The sequence below is a fragment of the Phyllostomus discolor genome, chromosome 12 (genome assembly GCF_004126475.2).
Source record: "Phyllostomus discolor isolate MPI-MPIP mPhyDis1 chromosome 12, mPhyDis1.pri.v3, whole genome shotgun sequence".
NCBI lineage: Eukaryota > Metazoa > Chordata > Mammalia > Chiroptera > Phyllostomidae > Phyllostomus > Phyllostomus discolor.
The window spans coordinates 9,894,063-9,916,775 of NC_040914.2; the positions used below are offsets into that span (position 1 = coordinate 9,894,063).

At 41.1% G+C, this 22,713-nt stretch overlaps 1 protein-coding gene across 1 annotated transcript; it reads right to left on the reverse strand.

The window, feature by feature from the left end:
• Nucleotides 1-1,225: 1,225 nt before the first annotated feature.
• On the reverse strand, nt 1,226-4,966 carry LOC114510828 (carcinoembryonic antigen-related cell adhesion molecule 21-like). Its single transcript, XM_036012774.1, has 3 exons — nt 4,921-4,966; nt 3,543-3,896; nt 1,226-1,564 (listed from the first exon to the last, which is right to left on the reverse strand). The coding sequence occupies exons 1-3, from the start codon at nt 4,964-4,966 to the stop codon at nt 1,284-1,286; spliced, it is 681 nt and encodes a 226-aa protein (XP_035868667.1). The 3' UTR covers nt 1,226-1,283.
• Between the last annotated feature and the right edge of the window lie 17,747 nt (nt 4,967-22,713).

Consider the following 22,713-nt stretch of genomic DNA (forward strand, 5'->3'; position numbering starts at 1 on the left):
AGGTATGTGTTTCAATAAGTTGATTCATCAAAATGTGTGTACAACAGGGTCAGGGTTTTTTTGTGGTTAGTTTTATTTTTCTAAAATATCATTTAAAAAATAGGGATTATATGTTGTAGTACAGTCCAGGTTGTGCAAACTCTTTGCTTCTAAATCTTTCATTAGAAAAGATAAAACCTTGTGATTCATTAGCTGTCTGTAAGTTGCTCAAATTGTCCAGTCTTGTAGAAGTGTTTCATCTGAGCTTCCCTCATGGCCCTTGTCAAGAAATTTCTTCATCTTCTTACTGTTCAGCCCCACCTGAACAGGGCCTGCCTTTCATCTCCCAGAAGGCTGTGCTTCAGCAGTTTTCTATAGAGATAATACATTTCTCACTACCATCACCATCCCATTGACCAAATGCTATGTCCAAAAAAAAAAAAGAAGAAGGAGAGTATTCTTGATCCTATAACATGGCCAGTGTCAGTTGATTTGGCCTGGTTAGTTACCTACCTACGTGCAGAGGAGCTGACATTCACCTAGTTTGCTCTGAGGCTGATATTCTTATGACACCTATGAAGAATGTATGAACAACGTCTTGGGGACTAGAAGTCTGGACCTCATATTTCACCTGCAGTCTCTCTAGCTTAGAGTGATGCCCTCTTTTCCGAGAGAAACCAAAAGAACCATGAGGTCAAACTCAATTCCATGTACCTTAAATTCATTTCCAATCCTCTGGGCATCAGTCTGAACTAGGAAATATGATCCAAAGTTTTACTACATTATCCACATTTCCAATTATATTCTACTATCAAGGAGGACAGAGTTGTACTGAACTTAGGCAAGTAAGTCTATTGCCATGAATGAAAGAATACTCAGGAAAACTTTAGCAAGTTTGAAAGTAAAACAGAGAGAAAGAAGTCACTGTTGCCACACTCCTGGGTGTCCTCTTTTCATGTCCATTATCCACACAGTATCCACATGCCCTCTACACGGCTCCCTGGAGGAGGGAAACAGCTTGGATTCCTGCAAGCTCACCACCTGCTCCCTTTGGTCATCACACAACCACTGTACCTTGTTTGAGGGACTTGGTATTCCTTCTGATGTGGACATGGCAGAAATGAGATGAAACTGAGGTGGGGTGTGACCTTAGGTCAGCAATAATGACAATGTCGTCTCACATTGTTATGCATTTATCAACTCAGTGCAAATCTTTTAAGAACTATTCACCTTCTGAACAAGTCTATTATAATAAGGCAAAATACTTTATTTAGAGTTTAATAACAAAGAAGAGGGGATGAGGGTCATTCATGTGGCAAATGCAGCTCGAGGGCCCAACTTTCAGCAGAACTGACGGGGTTGGAGGCTTCACACTGGTAATAACCAACATCCTCCCTCTGGACGGGGTCTATGGTGAGGCTTCTGTGGTCCTCAGACAGCTTCCTTGTCTCTGAGAGCTGCAGATTCATGCCATTGAATGACCACTGGATTGACACTTCATCTGTGTTGCAGGTCAAGACCACAATATCCTTATTGTCTGTGTTTATGATGTTGCTGGCTAGGAGGGTGGGCATTCTCACAAGCTCTGTGGAGAAACAGAACGTGACTCATTTAGAAGGGGCTTGAGACATGGAGCCACTTCCTCAGAGATCTCAGCCATTCACAGTCCACAGTCAGCTATGTAAATGCCACCACTGTGGGCCATTTGGGTCTTCCTCATGTGAAAATTATGATTATTATTGTACCCCAAGGTCTAGGACCAATTACAAGAAAGACTATTTCATTGGAGAGCAGAAAAGGGTGTGAGACAAGGGTCTTAGTCCTGGTAGGGACAGAGAGCTTGGGCTCTAAGGCCAGAAATCCAAGGACCTGCATCCAGGTTCCAGGTTCTGAAGAGATTTTGGATCATTAATTAGTTAACTCATTCATTTACTAAATCACCATTTATTTCTTCCCTATTATTCAGAGTTAACTGAGTATTTGCCACAAGTTGGTCTCTGAGCTGGTTTCAGGGGTAGAGTGGGGAGGGAGCAGACAAAGTCCTCTCCTTTATGGATAGTGGAAGTGACACCAACACAACTGGAAACAAGTAATATCATCAAGTCCAGGGCAGGGAGGTGTGGATCAGCCATCTGGGTGGGGGTGGGGGGACTGTTCTTTGCAGTGGCTAGGATTGTTATCACAGGTAATTGGTTTCTAGAGTAAAAACAGATTATTTCTCTTTTTCTTTCACTTTTCAGACCAGAATGTATTGCTCTGAGCTGAGGGTGCCTAACTGAAAAGGATTTGAACCAATGGTTGGTTTAGGAATCCATAGATACCTTTTAAGGCCTGAGGGTGGAGGAGAAAACAGGGCTATGGCCACAGACGGACTTCGAGGGACTCTGATCAGATGCTCGTGGTGTCACTGACTCTGCTTTAGTGACTGTATCTCCCTGACTCTCAGTTTATTCTCAGTGAAGGGGGATAAATATTTGTCTGCCAGGTTGTCAGTGTATTCACTAAAGTATTGACAGTGTCTGACCTAAATCTTGGAATAGACGAGCAGCTCAAATCAGAGGCATCTGTTACTGATGGATTCAAGAGAGAATCCCCTGGGCTGATCCCTGATGAATGAGGAGCTGCCAGGAGCATCTTCTTTTCTCAGTTTTTTTTATGAGGATGTTGACCTTTTCCTGAACTTTGCCAAGTCCCCCAGGATAGTCAGCTAATTAATATTACAGGTCATTTTCTTTCTTATTTTTAAAAGATTTTATTTATTTATTTTTTGAGAGAGGAAGGGAGGGAGGAAGAGAGAGAGAGAGAAACATCAGTGTGTGGTTGCCTCTCATGTGGCTCCCACTGTGGATGGGGCCTGCAACCCAGGCATGTGCCCTGACTGGGAGTCGAACCTGTGACCCTTTGGTTCCCAGCCCACGTTTAATCCACTAAGCTATGCCAGCCAGGGCTTAAAGGCCAGTTTCCAACTTGCTCTCCTCACACAGGCTCAGGTGATAAACTGAACTCCATTTCTGCCAAGGTGTAGCTCTTGGACCTGAGCCCTTGATGGTGACCACATCAAGATCCTGTGACTTGGGCACCCATTAAACCATTACCCTGTCAGCCTTTCTTGGGAGGTCAAAACCAACCTGATGCAGGCTCCCCAAGGTCCCTGGAGTCAAGGTCCCTGGACAAGGTCCTGGAGAGGGGCTCTGGAGGGGAGTTCCATGAGAATTTCTAGGGGTTCCTCAGGCTGGGCTTTGACAGAGCCCTGCAGGGTTGTTTGCCATGTCAAGGTCATGGGAAGGAGCTCAGGGTTCTGGACAGAGACTGGTCTCCTGTGCTGAGTATGTCCTGTCAGACTGGTTCTTCTGTCTGCAGTGATTGTCTGTGGGGCTAGATTTAGGGAAGGGAACTGAGATCTCAAGAAGTTTGTCTCCACTCTGTGTATCCTGTATTAAATGCCAAAACCAACTTGGGATGTGATGCAGAGGGGGATGGAGGTAGTGTCCTGCATTATCAGGCCTGTGTGTGAGTAGAATTCATCCCACTCAATACCTAGAAGTCAGACAGCAATCACTCACCATATACATGAAGCTGTCCAAACCTTACTTCTCTTGCTGAATCTTCAGGGTAGACCTCTACAGTGTAGTTTCCTGTGTCATTCAGGGTAACATTTGTTAATATCAATCTTCCATCACAGATTATTCTCTCTCGTCCACTGTACGCAGGCCCTCTCACCTGTGTGTTTTCGTATACATCAAAAGTTGCAATTTTGTTATAGAGGTTTGCCCCTTCTCCCCTGTACCATACGAAGCTTGTAACATCGAGAGGTCTGTTGCGGAGACGTAGGCTCACAGTTGTCCCTGCAGCAGCATTGGTCGGCACAATAGAGAATTGGGCAGCAGTGTGTGTGCACCAGTGGTTTAATAGAGAGACTAGGAAAAAATAAATATATTAATATTTGGATCTAAGTATGAGGCTTGAAAAAATGAGGGCCAGGATCCTGAAAAAGTGTCTTCACCTCTCAGCCTTGGTCTGCATGTGAGGATATATCTCCCATGGTCAAGGTCAGTGGCATGGAACCACTACTTTCGCACCTCTGAACTTGTTATAATTTCTGTTTCAATATTCCTCTCTAGGTGTTCATCTGGCTCATCTCCTCACTGCCCTCAGACACATGCTGACACGCAGGAGTGTCTCTGAGGGACACCTTTTATGGCTATTCTCTGTCGTCCGTTTCTGACCTGCCTCTGCTCTGTTTTTTCATGGCATTTGTGGGTACCCCATCTAGATCTTTCCTTTTTTCTCTCTTGCATAGGAGATCTTTCCTTTTTTCTCTCGTGTCTGATCTTGTACCTTCAGTGTCTGAAACAAGCTATAGACACTGTGGGTAAATCAATGTTTTCCTAGGGCCCCGTACCTTGTGGAGTGTATTAGAACATATCTGAAGTGGGTGGTAAAGAGAAGTCTGGCATCCCTGGTTGTTTTACTATGGAATCCTGACAAATTGTTATTATTATCATCAGTTCTTCTAATTCAATATTGAATGACGAATAATGTAGGAAATGAGCCACAGTTAAGGTTTTCCTGCCTCTCACCACTTCCACATTATGAGATTTTCCTCTGGCATACCCCCCTTCCCCATCCTACTCTGCTCCATTGCTTTTTACCTTCAGGTCCAAACAGAAGCCCTCCCTCTTATTCAGAGAAGTGGTCTCTTCAGCAGACTCCAGCCAGTGTCTGTGTCACATCCTTAGTCTACTACCCCAAGGAATTGTCTCCTACTTACCAACCAGCAGGAGCCCTTGCCAGGGGACAAGTCCTCTGTGGGTAGAGACTGAAGGGGATCCCATGGTGTCTGCTGTCTGCTGTGTGGCTGCCTCTTTGAGACCAGTCAGAGGCTCTGTAAGTCTCACAGTCACCTCTGTCTGGAGTGGTAGGGTGTGCTGTGTGTCCTACCTGTGCACTGAGCTTTATTCTGGGGCAAGATGCCTAGTTTGGTCATGTGGGCTGGGGGGCGGGGTCAGTGCCCAGGACCCTGCCACTCCCTGCCCTCATTTTTGCCACCCTGTGCCTTCTTAACAGTTTTCTGTACATTTGTGTTTCGGTTCTCTGGGTACTGCTGAGTCCTCTGAACACCACACACATATACACAGTAGCACACACTCACAGGCTGTGGTGGAACAGCAGAGGCCTGGGCTGCCTGGCTTTGAGGCATTCCCCACAGCTCCCTGTCAGGTGCCAGGTAGCTTCTCCCACAGCCTCTGTGTATCACATTGTCCTTTTCCCCTCAAAGCACAAATTTTTGAACTACCTCAGGAAAAATCTTGTCATGATGATGTCATCAGTGCTGTGCACTGAATCACCTGTGAAACTTTGTAAACTTTGTGATGCTCAGGTGCCACCTTCATATGCCTGCTTCAGCACCTGTCCAGCTAATGTGGATGCCCATTCAAAATTAGATCTCTTGATGTGAAGGTAGAACCATTTCTCCTGCTCTCTGTGCATAGGAAAAATGTGCAGACCCTGTTAACTGCAGATTCTGACTCAGCAGGGGTGTAGTGGACCAGTGACTCTAAATTTGACAAGCATTCAGGAGAAGGTAATACTCCTGGCCTGTAAAATACACTTGCAATAGCAAGGCTGATGGGGGCACATGTGTCCCTGAAGGAATGACCCATTCAGGCCAGCATTGGTCTCTGCTCTGCCTTTGTCTTGTGTCTGTCAGCACCACACAGAGAGCCCCATGTGTACCCAAATGGGGGTCGTTTGTATGTGTGACAGAAACCCAGCTGGGAATCCTGTCTGCTTTGTGTTCTGAGATTCTCTGAGAAGGTTTTATTTCCTCCCAGCAGGCAGGTCACAGAGATGACTCTGGGTGTGAGAAAGGGTCAAGCTGGGTGATAACTGCACAGGAGACCCTTCTTCTGTGTCATATTGTCATCAGGATGGCTTTTGCTTCTCGGGACAAAGAATCAAAACCAGAACTCGGAATTGGAGCTGCAGTGTTGGGTATGAAGTGGGAAGTGTCCTGTGTGTCCCAGGAAGAAAGGAATGTGGTGAAAGGTCAGTTGCCTGTGGGCTTCCTGGTGATGGAGGCATGGGTTCAGGTAAACCATTCCTCTCCATGTCTGTTTGTGGGGCCTGTCCCTGGGCTCCCTGGGTGTTGGGGCAACCTCTGATTGCTGCCTGAGAGGCCTTTCTGTGGCCACCAGACTTGCCCATGGATGATGCCAGGCATGGAGTAGAGAGCAGCACAGAACCCCTGAGAGTGAAGGTCCACCAGGCCCTGTCACAGTAAGTAATGTTCAAAGCTTTGGGGCAATTTAATGGGTTTATCTGAGCCAAACTGACTACATATGGCTGAGAGCAAGACCTTGAATCCTGTGAAGAATGACATTTTTACATCTAATTGATACATTATAATCACAGGAGATGAAAAATGGTGCATGGAATGTTTTAGGAGGTGAGGAAAAGCATAGCAAGGAAATCTTTATAATTAGATAAAAGTCTAAGAGGAAGAAAGATAATTTTTTACATTGGTGAATATAGAATAATTAATATATACTGGACATAGAGAAGTTATGTCCAGGTAATAAGAAGTATTGTGGGGTATCATGTACTGGTCTCAAAGTCTGTGCCTTTGACTTGCGGTCTAGCACACAAAAGAATGACTCTGATGTGTCTGAATTATGCTCTCCAGGAAGCATAAAATCAGGGATCAGAATCACTTAAGGTAAGACTTACCTTCGCTAATGAAGTTTATAGGCCTGGGACATGATGACCTGCCATCAGCTGTCCAGTTAGAAATTTCTGATGAGAATATTGTGTTAGCTTACATTTGGTCCCTGAGCTTGCCAGCCCTGCCATGTGGCCCCTGAGCTTGTCAGGGTTGCTGCACAGCCCCTTTTTGTTAAGAGTCTCAAGAAGTAGCATGTGGGACAGAGCAGTCAGGAGGGAGGGCCCAAGAAAGGCCTGTTGAAGCAGGGGATGAAAATCAGACTCCATCTTCTGACCCTAAGCCAGGTTCATGTCTGAGTTTCCTGTGTTTTCATGTGTTTCAATGTTGTTCCCTGGAGCTCAGGAGTAGACCTGCCACCATTGTCAGGTGCTGCACAGGATGCTGACCAGTGCAGGGTGAGCCCAGTGAGAGGTTAGTTATTGTCTGCAGTACTATGAATCTAGTGACAGAAGAAGTGTCTGACCAAAGGTATGTGCTGCCTCAGAGCTCTCTGCTTTCAACCATTCATAGGAAGGGCCTGGGGAATATTCTCCTGAGGCTTTTGGGAAAGGGTGCTGGCCTGGAAGGTTGATCCCCTAAACATGCTGTGTCTCTATCATCATTTGTGGCATTGCCAACTAAGTCATCTTTGTCCCTTTCATCTCATCTTGGCCTACTCTCAGGGCCCAGGAGCAAAGTAGCTTGTTGTGATGACTCCACCAGGGGCCCTGTGGGTTCCTCCATTAGGGGAGGAGAGGTTCTTATGAAACCTTTAGCTCCTCTGAGATGGAAGCAACCACACATTCTGGGTTCTCCCATCCTATTCTGTACAAAATGTTTCTCTTGTTCCTCAGGACATTAGAAATTGGTGAGACATCTTCAGAAGCAACTGGCAGCTGTCTCACAGACCAGCGATTCTAGGCATGGAAAGTCATCCCCTGATTCCTTCAAGGTCAGGGTGTGCCCCTTCCTCCCCTGGCAGTAAGTCTACCAGGGATTGAGGATCCAGAGTTTCTGTAAGGTCAGGTATCTGTGAGAACAGGGAAAACACAGGCCCTAGATGATGAGACAAAACCCACTAGGTGGGCCTGTTGATGGCTGTGATTTTCTGGGAATAAAGGGTGCACCAACCTTTCATAGTTAGGAGGTTTTTCTTACCTCCTGACTGTACAGGAAGTAAATACCTGACCCTGGGGTGTCCTCAAGCCTGTAGTGCCTCCTCTCATGATGACACCAATGCCTTAGTGTGTGGAAAAACATAATTTGGCTGTAAGTGTCACACAGGGTGACAAGCTCCCATTGTGCAGTTTCCCTTATTGGTTTAATGAGTGTTTACTGAGCACCTGTCATGTGTCAGGCTCTTGGCTGGGCCCTGGAAACTCCAAAGTGAATATGACACATGTGGGCCTTGTGCTCATTGAGTTTACCTTGTAAGTGGGGTAGGCTCGCATACAAACACAGCTTTAATTAATTAATTATAAACCAGGTTAAGGGCCATGAAAAAAAAAAACCCCAAACTTCTGGTGCATACACAGCATGTACCTCAGCTGGTCTGGGGATCACAGAGAGCACTTCTGAGAAGGTACTATCTTGGCTGAGACAGGAAGAGTTAGTGGCCATTTTCTCCTCGAAGAACAGAGGGTATATGAAAAAGCTGCCTGCAGAGGACTGACCTTTGTTGGGCAGATGCTCGACTGGATGGAGGAGCAGACGAACTCCCCAGTGGGGAGTGTGCAGAGGGAGAAGTACTATAGAAGGATTGATACTGGGGAGGGTGGACCCTGCTGGGCTGTGGGTGCTGCTGAGGTGGGGTCAGCAGCCCCCAGGAAAGGCTCTAGGCTGTGAAGAACTCCCTCCACCTAATGTTGGACAAGAAGAAAAATGAGCAAGTTAAAGTTATGTTAGAGTTAGGTACTTTTTTGAGTTTTACACTTTCTATTCAACTTATATTTTAGCACCATTTTCATGGGTGTATATGTAATTTTAAATATTTATTGAGTTATAGTGGAATATAATATGCTTAATATATGGAAAATATACAATACATGGAGTTTTTCCAAATGAATGCACCAGAGAAGCTGTCACAATGAATTTAATGAATGTGTCCCTTACTCTTGAAGCCTCTTCCTGCCTTCTGGTATTCTCTTCATTCTGCCCCTCTCCACCCCAAGCATGTTTTGGGGAGAATTTCAGTTGCTTTCTGTCACTGCAAATTCTTTTTCATTTTCTAGAATTTTCAAAATTTGAATCATGCATATGTAATTTCAGACGGACTTTGGTTACTTGACTCAACACGATTATTTTGACATTGTTCTTTCTGTTTAGACTTTAGTCCTATTTCATTCCAAGGATGCATTAAGTGTGTGTATCCATTCACCTTTTATAGACACTTGCATTATTTCCAATTTGGGGCTGTTACGCATATAACTGCTATGAACTCTTATGCAGAAAAGCCTTTAACCCAGTGAATTAGATGCTTGTACACACCTGAACAGCCAGATAAATGGAAATGAGGGAGTTACCCCTGGAAGTCTGGTCACAAGGTTGCACAGCTGCAGCCCCACCCAGAGGTACAGAAATAGCTGCTTCTTCACATGAAGCTGTGTCTGCTGTTGCCCATCCATCAGTCAACACAGCAGCAGAAATAATGTCTCCATCTCCCTTCCAGTTTCTGAATTAAACACAAGTGCACCTCAGAGGCTGAATTTGATTCACATCTGGATTTTGAATCATGAGGAGTTGTGGAACCATAGTTTTTAATGTTTTAGTCCCTTTGATATGAGAGGAAAGATAGAAGGATGTTAACTGAGTGTAGATGCTAAGTGCTCATGAACAATACATGGCACGTCTGAGTTCACTTGCAGGCTGTGTGCCTCCAGGCCAGTGACCCACCTCAAGAAGACTCTGTTTCTCAGGTGACATCATAAAAAGACATTTGGTCTTTCCTGGTTCTTAGAAAGGAGGAGCTAAACCTTTGGAATGTTCTCTGTGCTGAGGGCGATGAGTGTCTCTGTCATGCTCAGACAGTCCTTGGCAGGCCTCTGGGTAGTTGCAGAGTGAGGGCAGGTTGGCAGAAACAGCGGGTCTTGGTCAGAAGGGTAGAATTTTAGCCATCAACATAAGAAATGTTTCAACATGTAAAGAATTCTTATGAGTCTCTTTGAGTCAAAACTGACGACAGTTGCCAGGAAGCAAAATATCAATGGCTTGAGAAAATGCTCTGAAGGATGGCAGTTTTGCACATGATTTTATACAGTACAGTCAAAACCAGAGGCCTGAGGGGTTCCAGGAAATCCATTGGGAATAGATCAGGGAGCCAAGAGAAAGCAAAATACAGAAATTTCTCAGATCAGGGAAAAGAAGAACAAAGAGACACATACTTTTTTTACATTCACTGGTACAGAGTACTTAATAGTTGACAATCAACATCATAACAATAACAATGAGGAGTTTGTGGTCTCTGGTGTGGTGCAGGGAGGGGTCTGGAAAAAAAGAAATTTCCCTGACAGTTATGTTATGGTAGAGGCAAAAAGACAATCAGCAGCTTCAGTAAGGTAAACGTTGACAATTGTATAACAATATACTGACCTAGGACATGACTATCCACCATGACTCACTTTCAGTGAAAAAGTTTTCATTTCAGACCCTCTTCTCTGGTTACTTCAGGTCTCTGAGTTTGTGAGGCCCACCACACAGGCCTCCCCTGAGCTTGTCAGCTTTACTATGTGGCTTCTCTTTTGTCCACACTTCCACATTTTAGTCATAAATGAATCAAAAGGATGCATTGGTGACTGAACTTTTGGTTACATAACATTGTCTTAAGTGCTTGGAAGGGACTCTTAGGAAGTCTTAGTGTCAGCATTTGTCTTGCTGAACCATAAACCCTTGCGGATGCAGCAAGACTTTCACCTTGGTTGGAAGTCAAAACCAAATGTTCTCAGAGAAGAAAAGCAGGTAAATGGGAGGCAGCGAGTCCCACAGACCTTTATTAGAAAAATACTGTGGATTATTGCTAACCCATAAGCTTTCATGATCTAAGTTGTGGTGTCTCATTTCTGTGTGTTCTTCATATTGTATAACATTTATTTATAGTTTGAGGGCACACTACACACCTCTTCAGTTTAAATGTTCTCACCATGAGATGTGTTCTCAATTTACTATGACCCACCTATTATTAACTATTGATTATTCATCTGATTTTTACTAGGGGTACACTTGGAAGCTATAAACTTAAGGTTAATTTGGGCACCAGAGTATAAGAACACAATGCTGTGAAGTACAATTACCATCTAAAAGTTCCACAGGTGAGGACAGTTAAGTTTCATAAGTACGTTTCCTCAGTTTCAGGATCAGATCTGGAGCATTGTGTTTTATAGCCATTTCAGGTTCCATTTGTATTAATATATCAAATGTATTAATATAGTATTATAGTATAGTATAGTGTTAATATAGTTAGTAGTCCTTTTTGAGTTAGGGTATAAAGACATTCACAGAATCATTTTCTAGCATTTATTCATATAATTTCTTTTTCATTACTTTTATTCCAGTAAACTTCTACAACTTTTTTTGATCTTCTTTGCTTTTACTGTCTGTTTTATTCATTTGAAAATTATCAACTTCTTAAGACAAATGACTTACTTTTATCCTAAGTACACACACATACCCCTTTTCTTTGTTTTCCAATAGTGTTTTGTCTCAATTTCCAAGTGTTGCCAGGAATGGGGCCAAACCTAGCGTGGGTTTGCGTAAAGTCAACCGGCAGGGTGTGGGATCTTGAGTTTGTGCAGGAAAACTTTCTCACAACAAGCCCAGGTGATTTTGAATGTAAGTTTATTAGTCTAGGGGTATTGAAATAAGGATGAGTGTAGATAGAAAGAGTAGCAGAAGAGAGACTCGGCGGGGCTGCTGTGGCTCTCTTACAGTACTATGGGAAAGATGTGAGGCTAGGAGGGGCTGCTCTCAGCTTAGTGCACAGTCACAGAAAAGGCACCTTGGGGACAAGTTCAAGTTTGCCTAGGATAAAGTGCCAGTGCTCATTTGTTTCCCTACTTGCAAACCTGTAAGCTATATTGCAAGTTTTGTGGGGTCCCCTTAGGGTGTAAGAGAAGAAGAATTTATTTGAAAGAAGATGTGAGTAGGTGAGCCTCGAAAATTTCATGCTGCTTTCTTTGTCTTGGGGAGTTTTATTGGTTTCAAAAGATAAAGGTTTTCGGTGTGATTTGAGGGAAGATCTCAATAAAATATTTGTCATCTTTATCAGGTGTGCCCTGGCAGGATCGTGGTCTCCACTAACTGCTTGGTGGCAGGGCAGAAGTTCCAAATCGCATGAGCAGCGATGTGCCAGTGGAGGGAAGGCCATCCTGCAGACCAGGTCCAGCACAGGTGTGCTCATTGCTAAGCACTTGAGGCTTTTCACCCTGGGGAACTTCCCTGTTTGGCTGTAAATTGCTTACCCAGTTAGCAAATAGCTAAAGACAATTGAACTAATAAAATTCAACATCCACTTGTAGATGGAGGTATTGTCAATATCTGGAGAGACCATCTCTCTCCGATGTCACCATGTTCTTATCATTGAAGAGCACTGGGTTTCTGAAAGTGGAGGCGGGTGTCAGACACATTGATGTGCATTCACAGTGGGGCACCTGAGAAAGTCTTTTCTTACTGTGTTGGAGAGAGTCTTTATTTGATGTGTCTTCCAATAGACAAAATCAATCATGGGAGTGGTCTTTGTTATTGCTTAGCGGTGCTTTTTTGAAATGAATATCCTGAATTTGTAAGTCCTTATAAGCTGTTTAATAAGTTCATGATAATAAGGCAGAAAATGTCCTTTTAGTAAGGTTGGTGTCTATATCCCTTTGTTTAGATGCACAGGGTGACCAGGGACTGTTTAATAAGGGGAAAAGCTATGCTTACCGAAAAATGGAGTTCTCAGGTTAAGGACTATTTTGTCAAGTGGGATGAAAACTTCTGAAAATGTATTTAGTTGAGTTTTCATTGTGTCTTTTGTCTGTTTCACCAATGCAGAAAACTAGTATGGAAGGCACAATGAAAATATTGTAAATAAGACAAATATTAGAAACACATTGAATTGTTTCTAATAGTGAGAAACAATAGTGGGACCCAGTGAGATGAGTCCCTCAGTCACTGTAACTCAGGGGCAATTCCCCAATTGGTGTTAATTTTTCCCATCAATAACTTAACTTTGTGAAGCCTGTTGCTTTCCTGTAAGAAAATGCCCCAATCCAGTGAGAAAAACATACGAATTATTATAATTAAGACACATTTGTGTTCTCAGTCTGATAGCCTTCAAATAAACTTCAATTAGAATAGTTCAATAGACCACTGCATGATATTCCTGGGTTATATTTGGACAGATACAACATCTGCCTCCCACTTTCCCAGCTACCTACCATAGGAGGTTCCCAGTAATATTGTCTACTTTGTGAAATCACATTTTAAAGACTCAGTGTTTTAGCTCACGTACATGTGAAAGTACAAGTAAATGAGTCCCTATAGAGAAGATTGGGTTTTGATGAAGAACATATCTGTTTGCCTGGTTCAAAATGCCCCCTTTTTGTTGCCATCTCCCCTTTCTCTTTTTCTGCAGCGGTCCACTGGAACAGTAAAGGAGAATGTTTTATTGACTGAATAGGAAGAAACAAGCATTCTCATGTCAAAATAATGGGCTATTCAATATTCCCTGTTTGGCTTCATCATCAGCTAAATATTTTTCTTTTGCTTCCATGCTTTAGAATGTCCTGAAATGCTAATAATTACAAATCATTTCACTATCTGTATAACATTTAGTAATTCTGCAGCTTCTTTTATTTTCTTAGTGTACTTCCCTGAGGGTGTTCAGAAGCGTTGCTCCATCCATAATATTCTAGAGTTGTGAGCAACACCAAGGGCACAGCTAGTATTAGTGCCAATATTAGCTATTGTTTTTGGCCAATTGACAAACCCAAGTTAGAAAAATTAATTTAGCTTGTTGGCCCTTTACTATTCAGGTAAATAAATACTTTCATGTATGTCCATCATAGGAGTTCTAGCACATCCAGCTTGGTTCCATCCCTGTTCCTCTTTCACGGGTCCATGTGTAAACCAAGTTAAGTCAGCATCATTGAGGACTTTCCTGTAAACCATTCCTCAGAAGAAGAAGAACATCAGTGGGCAAAACACAATCATGGATGTGTGTATTCTGCAAGGAAGTTAGCGGGATTACTGCATCAAGGCTGTTATGTCAAGTTAAAAATATTAGATACAGAGAGGAAGAAACTGACAGAATTATTGATTGTGATGAGAATTCAGCAGAGATTCAACAAATTTAGGAACATAAACAAAGAGAGCCTGTAACTATCTTTCTGTCTGTTTGCATAATATATCGATCACAGAGATGACTGTCATGCAGGGAGGGAGGCCTTTGGCTACTGAGTCTAACTGCTGACTCTCATATCCTGTTGGTCTCTGATGATTTCTATTTTTTTGAGTTAAAACTTCTGAATTTTTTTTTTTGTATAAAAAGTTTGAAAGTGTGACCTAAGGTGTGTCAGAACAGGAGCTTTAAATATTTCTTTAGAGATTCTACAGCTTGTTTTCCTTTTGGGTTCCACAATGAATCCAGCTAACTTGACTCTAGTAGGACATATAAAGCCTGGAACATTAATAGAATTTTGGAATCCCATTGTGATGATATCAAGTGAAATCAAGGATTCTCTGTATTGCTTCCTTTTATAAAACAAGGAAAATATAGCCATTCTCTGAGTCTTTAAAGATTCATGAGTACTCATCTTTAGGTATGAAATGGCCAAAATGTTTTACTTGAGTTAACAAAATTAAAGCTTATGTTTTGATAACTGATGTCCTTTTGTACCTAGTTGTTATAATAGGTTTGTTGTGTCCTTTGAAAGTCTAATATTTCCTAGAGGACAAATGTAAAACATCTACATATTGAATTAGAGTGTGATCTCTAGGTAATTTAACATTATTTAAGCCAACTTTTAGTGTCTGGAAGAAATAGTTGGGACTCACTGTATATCCCTGGTGCATTTCAGTCTAAGTAAATTGGCGATTATTTCTACTGAGGACAAAGAGATGTTGCCTTTATTTTTTAACTGAAATGCTGAACAAGGCACTACATAAATGTATTACTGAAAAATGTTCACAGTCCACAGAAGTGGCTGATAAATAGGTATTTGGCTTTGAAACAAGATGTTTGTGAGCAACTATTTTATTAATAGTGTTGAGTTCATGTACAAATCTTCATTCTTTTTATTCAGTTTCTTTACTGGAAAAATAGGAGAATTACAGAAACTTCTATATGAAATTTTAAGTTCCTTTTAAAAATAATTTTGTATAATAGGATTAATTCTAGGTAGTTAATCCGGTCTTACAGGATAATGGCAAATATTAGGCAGAAGCCATGTATTATCAGTAGTTATTTAACAGAAGTGGCTGATTGATCTTGTCAATACCTGTACTGGAAAGAGCTCTCAGTTGCATTTAGCATTCAGGAAGTAACAACCAATCTCAACATTGTTTTCTTTTTGACAAAGTTCCTTCATACTTATTATTTTCCCCTTTGGTTCAGTACCCAAAGAATTTAGTTCTAAATATACTTCATGCTTCCAGGAAAAAAAATATATATGGGTGCCATTGTTTTTTTTTAAAAGTCTCCCTTTAGTAGGTGAAAAGAGGCTGATAAGACCAGTAAATACATATGTTGTCTCCTCACCTTTAATAGTTGCAAGGGGCAGGTTGTGATTTAAGAACAGTCATTGGTTTATTAGATGTTCCTACCACTTGCACTGAAGCTTTCCTCCTTGGGAAAAGGCAGCTTAGTTGGATGTGGTCAAGAATAGATAAAGTAGCCCCAATACCTACAAGGGTCTTAGTAATTTCCTTACCATAGTAATTTTTAAAAATATTTATGTATTTATTTATTTATTTTTAAGAGAGGGAAGGGAGGGAGGTAGAGTGAAAGATTCTCTCTCATGGTCATGGTCTGCAACCCAGGCATGTACCCTGGCTGGGAATCGAATCTGCAACACTTTGGTTCACAGCCCGAGCTCAATCCACTGAGCTACGCCAGCCAGGGCTTCCTACCATAGTAATTTTAATTTTTTTAACTATTAGCAAGGTGAAAAGGGAACACCCTTATAGTCCTCAGAACAAACATATGCTTGTTTCTGTTTTTTTTTTTCTCTTTCTGAATCTTATTTCTCTTATTTCAGTTTTCTATAGTCTTTTGTAGGGTGAACGGAATTCTCTATAGGAGTTTGCCAGAGAAATTTATTTGGAATAGGTCAGAATAGCCAGAGATATATTCTAACAGTCAATTTGTTATTATTTTGTAAACTAATCAGTGTCCCAGAGAAAATAGATGAAATCTTTAGATAGATGTTAAATTCTATTGTAGTTTTTGGAATATATATAATCACTGGTTCCCTCTGCCTGGGACTGGCTCTTCCCTGAAGGGAGTTGCCAGAATTCCTGGATTATTCTTGTCTAAATTTCTATTTCTCATTTTTTAGGGAGTGGTAGTGAATAGATATAAAGGAAATAAAAAGCAGAAAAAAAGAAAAAAAGAGGGTAAATCCAGACACATAACCTGAGATAGCAAAGGATATAGTAATTAAACTGTAGAAGGAGAAGGACTGTGGTGCTGCATTTATTAGCTACAGAAGACTTCATTCATTCATAGACTCTAATAGCTTTTATTAACTTTAAATAAAACCATGTGTATGCCACTTAGAAGCTTATAATTTCCAATAAATATATAGAGCTATTTTTATCTAATATTGCATGCAAAATATTAATTAGGTGTCAAAAGAGTTTTAATTGGCCATCATAAATTGATATCTATTTTAATGAAATCTTCCCATTTCTGTAAGTACTTGAAAGTAAGATCTTCCTATTTATTGCCTATCTGCAGAAGGAGTAATGGGGGCTGCAGCTGAGTTTTCAGTCTTTCAGGCATTATTTCCCATACTAATTTAAGTTTAGATATTTGCAAATTCTGATCAAATCTTTAGTATATTGTGTGGTAGGTTGAAGTGGGCTGCTTATAGGCTGAGCTCCAAGGGGCTGTCACTTCCAGAGTTGCCTCAAACCCTCTTACGTTACATGTCAGGTTCCTTCCTGGGTGCTCGGTAACTAACCTTCATATGTGCATCCTTGTACAAGTCAATTATTTCATTACAGTTGAGTTGGAATTCTCAATGAGGTCCTATATGTTTTGAGGGAATTCCTCAGATAGCTGTGCAGAGATTCTTAGTCACTTAAGAATACCTGAGATTGGACTTGAGGGAGGGAGTGCCTTTGGTCTTCAAGGCCTATCAAGTCCAGTCTCTCATTTGTCCAGCACAATGTTTTGTTCAGACTCTCAAAGAGCAATTCCAATGGAAAACCAAGGTTAAAAAACCAGCCATCCTTTTTTCTTCTGTTCTGAATTTTCAACTCTGTTGGCTTGGTTTCTCTCAACATTTAAAGGTTAGGAACACCTTGAGGATTTTTTAAAAAGCTTAAATAAATTTAGGCCTTTTAGCTTAAAAGAGAGAGTTCCAGAACTCTCAGCAAACTTATCCAAGCTCATCTGATACAATGCTATATGTTAGTGGGGCCCAGTGTGCCCCATGCTGGGACCTAGCAAGGTGATCCTGGCGGGCTTCTGGAATCCTGCCATGCTGTGCCAAGTAAATGTCAAAGTAAGAAATGTTTAAGAACGTAGAGAATTTTTGTGAGTTGATTTAAGTTGGGAAAGAATCTCTCAACAAATTGAAAAATTACTCCAGGGAATGGCAATTTTGCACCTTATCTTATACATTGCAATCAGCAGGAAATGAATAAGAGGTTACTTAAAATCCGTTGGTGATATTTTAGGGAGGCAGGAGAGAGCAAAATGAGTGAAGTCTCTGAGACTGGATAAAAAGGAAAACAAATGGACATATAACTTTTTTTACATTGGTGGGTGCAGGATAGTTAGCAATTAACAATGAATATGATACCAATAACCATGAGAAATTTTCTTGTCTCTGCTCTGGTGCAGTGAGGGTTCCAGGAGAAAGAACATTACCCTGGCATTTGAAAGATATATTGTCAGAGATGCAAAAAGACACTAGATAGGTTGAATTAAAATAAAGATGGACATTTTTTAGAAAAGAACCTAGTGTAAAACTTGACCACCTGCCATGATTAGCTGTTAGTTCCTAAATTTTAATCTCAGATTCTCCCTTGTGGTTACTTTAGATCTCCAAGTTTGTAAGTTTCACCATGCAAGCCTCCCCTAAGGTTTTCAGGTTAGTATGTGGCTTTATGTATCCATATGTTCTAATCCTTCAAAATCCTGGAAAGTGGGAGAAGCTAGAGATAATTAACGATGGCCAATTATTTAATCAATCATATCAACAGAAAAAAACTTCCAAAAAAACCCTAAACATAAGATTCAGAGAGGCTCTGAGATGGCGGGGGTTGAGGGAGAGGCCCAGGGAAGATATGGAAGCTGCATTACTATCACCCAGTATCCAGCCCAGTGAGTTCCTCCCATGCAGCTGTTCTGAGTTACGTTAATTTATTAATAAATTAGTAATAGTAAGTGAAACCACTTCTGAGTCCTGTGAGTCTTTCTAGATAATTATAGTACCTTTGGTGGGTAATAAAAATCCCCAAATCTGTAGCTGCAGGCAGCAATGTGAGTAGCCCAGGCAGCCCACTTGCAATTGCATCAAAAGTGGTGTCAGTCTCATATTACTGAGCCTTGAACCTGTGGGGTCTGCACACACTGTGGGTACTCAGTGTCAGAACTAAATCAAATTGTGGACATGCCAATAGAAAATTGATTGTTAATTGAAGATAAAAGCTCTTTATCCCATAGGGAAAAAAAACAGGCAGGTGTGATGCTGGAATTGACTATGAGATTGTGTGTAACCTGCGTCTATGAGGTGCTCAGGGAGTTTGAGCAGACATTGAGTTCACTCCCCTCTCTCACCCATTGAGAGGCCACGTTCACTTCTTATTCTCCCAGGTCTCACAGGGTGAGGCCTGAAGCCGTGTGCCCTTCCCAGGAGCCATGGAGGCACAGGCCTGTACATGCACACAGAGTGTTTTCTACCCCGAAGTGGAGCCATTCACCAGCTGCCTGAAAAGACAAAAAACAAAACAAAACAAAACAAAAAATGGACACCAGGTTGCAGTGAAAGGAAAAATAGCATATATTTCAAAGGAAACATTGAAAGCAAAATAGGCAGCTGATGTTCAAAAGTAGAAACCCCTAGGGTCTTATTTTAAGGTCTTCTAAGGCAGGAAAGTGAAAAAATTATGATTGAGGTGTTTTTTAAAGCCATGGGCTATGAGGATAGTTCAGTTATGATGTAAGTTTTTATTATCTGATTCATTTCTTCCCCAGCATCATTCTGTTTAAGGTTTTCTAGTAATTAGAAACCAGAGGTCTTCCTGCTTTCAGACAACCCAGAGTTCTGCAACCAAATTTTGGATTGTGTTGGTGATGTTAATTCAAGAGCAGAAAACAGATCCATCCATCTTGTGCTTAGCAGGTCACATCCTTTTCTTATCAGGAACAATATATCCCTTGCAACCCATTTCACTGACAATCTTCCATTTGTTTCTATCACACCTTCCAGGTTGTGTTTTAAAATTTATTCTTTAAATAAGAATAAAGACAACCAGCTGTGAGAACAAAAAATTATTTTTCTTTCATCTTTTAAATTCCTCTAGCTGAGATAATAATCAAATTAACAGGGACAGATTAACAAAGCAGATGCAGGTAGTCTATTATACTAATGAATATTCTGAGGAAATAAAATTAGAGATGCCCCAAAATATTGGTTAGTTGAGGCTTATACATCATTCTGAAGCTTAAAAAAATAAGCTTTGTGGTTTGAGGCTTCAAAACACAAAAAAATCCATTTGTATGGTGATTCCAAAGCAAATGTTTTAAAATTAAATATTAGCTTGGTTTCTTCATGTCAGTATTTCTCCTTCAGCTGGTTAATACTTTCTAGGCAGTTAAGAGGGGAGAGAGGTCAAAGCATTTTCTTTCGTGAGTCTTCTGTTTACCAAGAACAAGATCAGAATTAATATCCTAAAAGGCATGTCTGGGGCAGCAGCTCTGCTTCCCTTCACAGCAGAGCCACGGCTCTTAGGCTGGTTTAGCAAGTCTCACTGACAGCTCAGTTCTACTACACCTAGTCATTTAATGAAAGTCATTGTGCACCTAACTCATTACCAAATTTTGTTTTAGCCATATAAGCATATGAACTTTTGACTTATTACTGAAAAATTAAGAGATACCTTTGAATCTGCTAATAAAAATGTTCCGGGCTTTGGGGTCCACCTTCTGGTGGGCATCTTAGTTCCTGGAATATAACTCAGCACGTGTTTTGTGATCTTATCCATAGCTGCTCAGGAAGACTTGGGAGTCCTCTGACCCTGGCTCATGTCTCAGATTCGTATTTATGTTATCACTGTTTATTGCTTAATCCGTCCTTTTGTTGTGTTTTTACGTGTCCCTAATTTTAATTAGTACCTGCTGAGCTTGTTGCTGCCTGAAGGACTTTGGTTCCATTTCTATTGTTGAGGAATTGGGGTCAAGAATTACACAGAGTGGCATCTTCTCTGTTTAAATATCATTTAAGTACTTCCATGTTTAACTTGACATAGTTTTAAAAATGCGTACAGCATGAATCCTCAAGAAATGCCTTGATGTGACTTACAACACCAAATGGATTTATAAGGGCCCTTTGCAGTCATGGTAACTGTAGCATCCCTGTATTTTCTTGTTTGATAAAAAATACTGTGTATGGTTGTCCAGAAGACCTTTCGATTGTTCCTCCTTGTTCACTTGTTGATTCTGGAAATGTGTAGTGGACTTGTACTACCTACCAGACACTGTATGGGGTGCTGGTGACATGTTAGTCAATGAAAGAGACAAACTGGACATAATTGCTGATGTCCAACTACTTACCTTACAATTGATATTTAAAAGGTACTTCAGGATGCCTCAAGGTTTTTAATCCCTGGCAAAGTATTGACCTCAATGTGTTCTCTGAGACTCTTTCTGAATCTTTTTGTGTTTTCACAACTTCTCTCTTTTTGTCACACCCCAGATTCAGTCTTCCAGCACATTCTCTTGACTCTGAGCTCAAGACAAATCCTGAAACAGGCCCCATTTCCTCCCAGGCTGGTCTGTTCAATCCCACCTGTCACCTGGATGACTGCACTTGCCTTCTCAAAGGGCCCCCTCCCCATAGCCTAGCAGCCACACAAATCCTGCCTAATATTGATGTTAAAAGTAGGAATATTGTCACTTCCATCTACTAATGTTTTTTTTTTTCGCCTGGGCTAATCATCAAATTAACAGAGGCAGCTGAGAAGAAAAAAATCAAGTTTTTTAAAATCTGTGAGCATATGGAATTCATATAAGTATGAAAATTTTAGTGACCATAAGGCAACATTAGGCATATAAAACATTTGGGACAAAGGAGAAAAACAGAGACAATGAGGTCTTGATTCTAGTTGTCAGAATGAGGAATTTAAGGGTAGTTGAGAAGAGCAGATCCTGCATGGCAAGAGAATTTTTTCTAGGCAACTCAGATGAGTGGGACTCAGGGTGTGCCAAGACAACAGGTGCGTGCCTAAAGCCCTCCTATTTACCATGTTAATTAAATTAGCCCAAAATGAAAATTCCATTTTTTTCCTGAAGCAAGTTTTTCTGTCCACATGCCTTGACAGGAATGTGGGAGGGTCAGCAGTTTTGTCTGAATTTTGTTTCTTAAAAGGATGTATAATCAACATCCTCAAACTGAAACTTTAGGTTGACAAAACATCTCTTTGCAGCTCTGACCCCTCCGGGGGCTCTCATATTCATTCAGAGTAAAGCCAAAGTTCTGGCTGATGGCTTCTCTCCTTCTGACTTCATCTTCTCTCATCTCTTGCTCTCTTTGATCCAATCAGTTCATGCCCTCCTTGCTAATCCATCATTTTTTCAATTGAAAGAAAAAAATTGAAAAAATGAAAAATTGAAGAAAATGAAAAATTCATTTTTCAATTGAAAGAAAAAAATAGGGCAATAGCATGCCCTATTTTAGTCTAATAGACCATATCACATTACTATTGTCATTGTATGAATTGTTGTGCACCTCCCCCCAGCATGTCAGGCTATGAGGACTGGAATTTTGTTCCATTTCACAATGATATTTCCACTGATTAGAAGAGTGTCAGGCAGATGGGGAACACTTGGTTGGCGTTCTTTGAAAAAATGAGTAAAAATATTGAAATGGTAGAATATGGAGTGTTATGACCTCACATGACTGGATTTCTGACCTAGCATAAAGAACCTGTTAACTTTTCTGAAGAGTAGCATCTAACAGAGAATGAACCCAGGCTAACCTAGAGCTTGTGAAGGGGCAGGAATGCAAGGTGCAGGCAAAGGACACAGCATGTGCAAAGGTCAGAAGGTGGGAAATTAAAGCAAAATAAATAAGTATAACTCACTCATATGGGTGATCAAATAAGCTAAAATGCCTCAGGTGCCCAGTACCCAGTGAGTGCTAATAAAAGGTCAGCTATTGTCATTTTCACACTTCTGTGGGCATGTGTCCAGGGTGTGCCCACTTGGAAACAACAGTAGTATAGGAAAAATATTCTCTCCTCTTGACCACACAAGCAATTCATGTCATCAGGCATTGATTACAGCTTGACTTAGGTAAAAGTGACAGACGGTAAACCACACATACGTACAGTGTACAATCTGACGTGTTGACCTTCATACACACAACATGTGTCTCCATTCCATTTAAAAGTTTCTCATGTGCCTTTGTAATCCCTTCCTCTTATCCCCACCCAACTCCCACTATCTCAGACAACCACTCATATTCTTTCTTTCTTGATAGAATAGTTTACATTTTCTAAAATTTTATATAAATGGAATTATGTAGTATGTTCTCTTTTTAACTGGCTTCTTTAATTCATCATAATTACTTTTACCAGGTGAAATGTATGTAACAAAAGTTAATCAT

Bases quoted from the DNA above. Each gene is read 5' to 3' on its own strand.
- LOC114510828 (XM_036012774.1), bottom strand. From the start codon at position 4,966: ATGACCAAACTAGGCATCTTGCCCCAGAATAAAGCTCAGTGCACAG. The intron at 3,897-4,920 runs GTAGGACACACA...ATTTTTTCCTAG, and splicing joins GAATAAAGCTCAGTGCACAG to TCTCTCTATTAAACCACTGG. The intron at 1,565-3,542 runs GTGAGTGATTGC...GTTTCTCCACAG, and splicing joins TGGACAGCTTCATGTATATG to AGCTTGTGAGAATGCCCACC.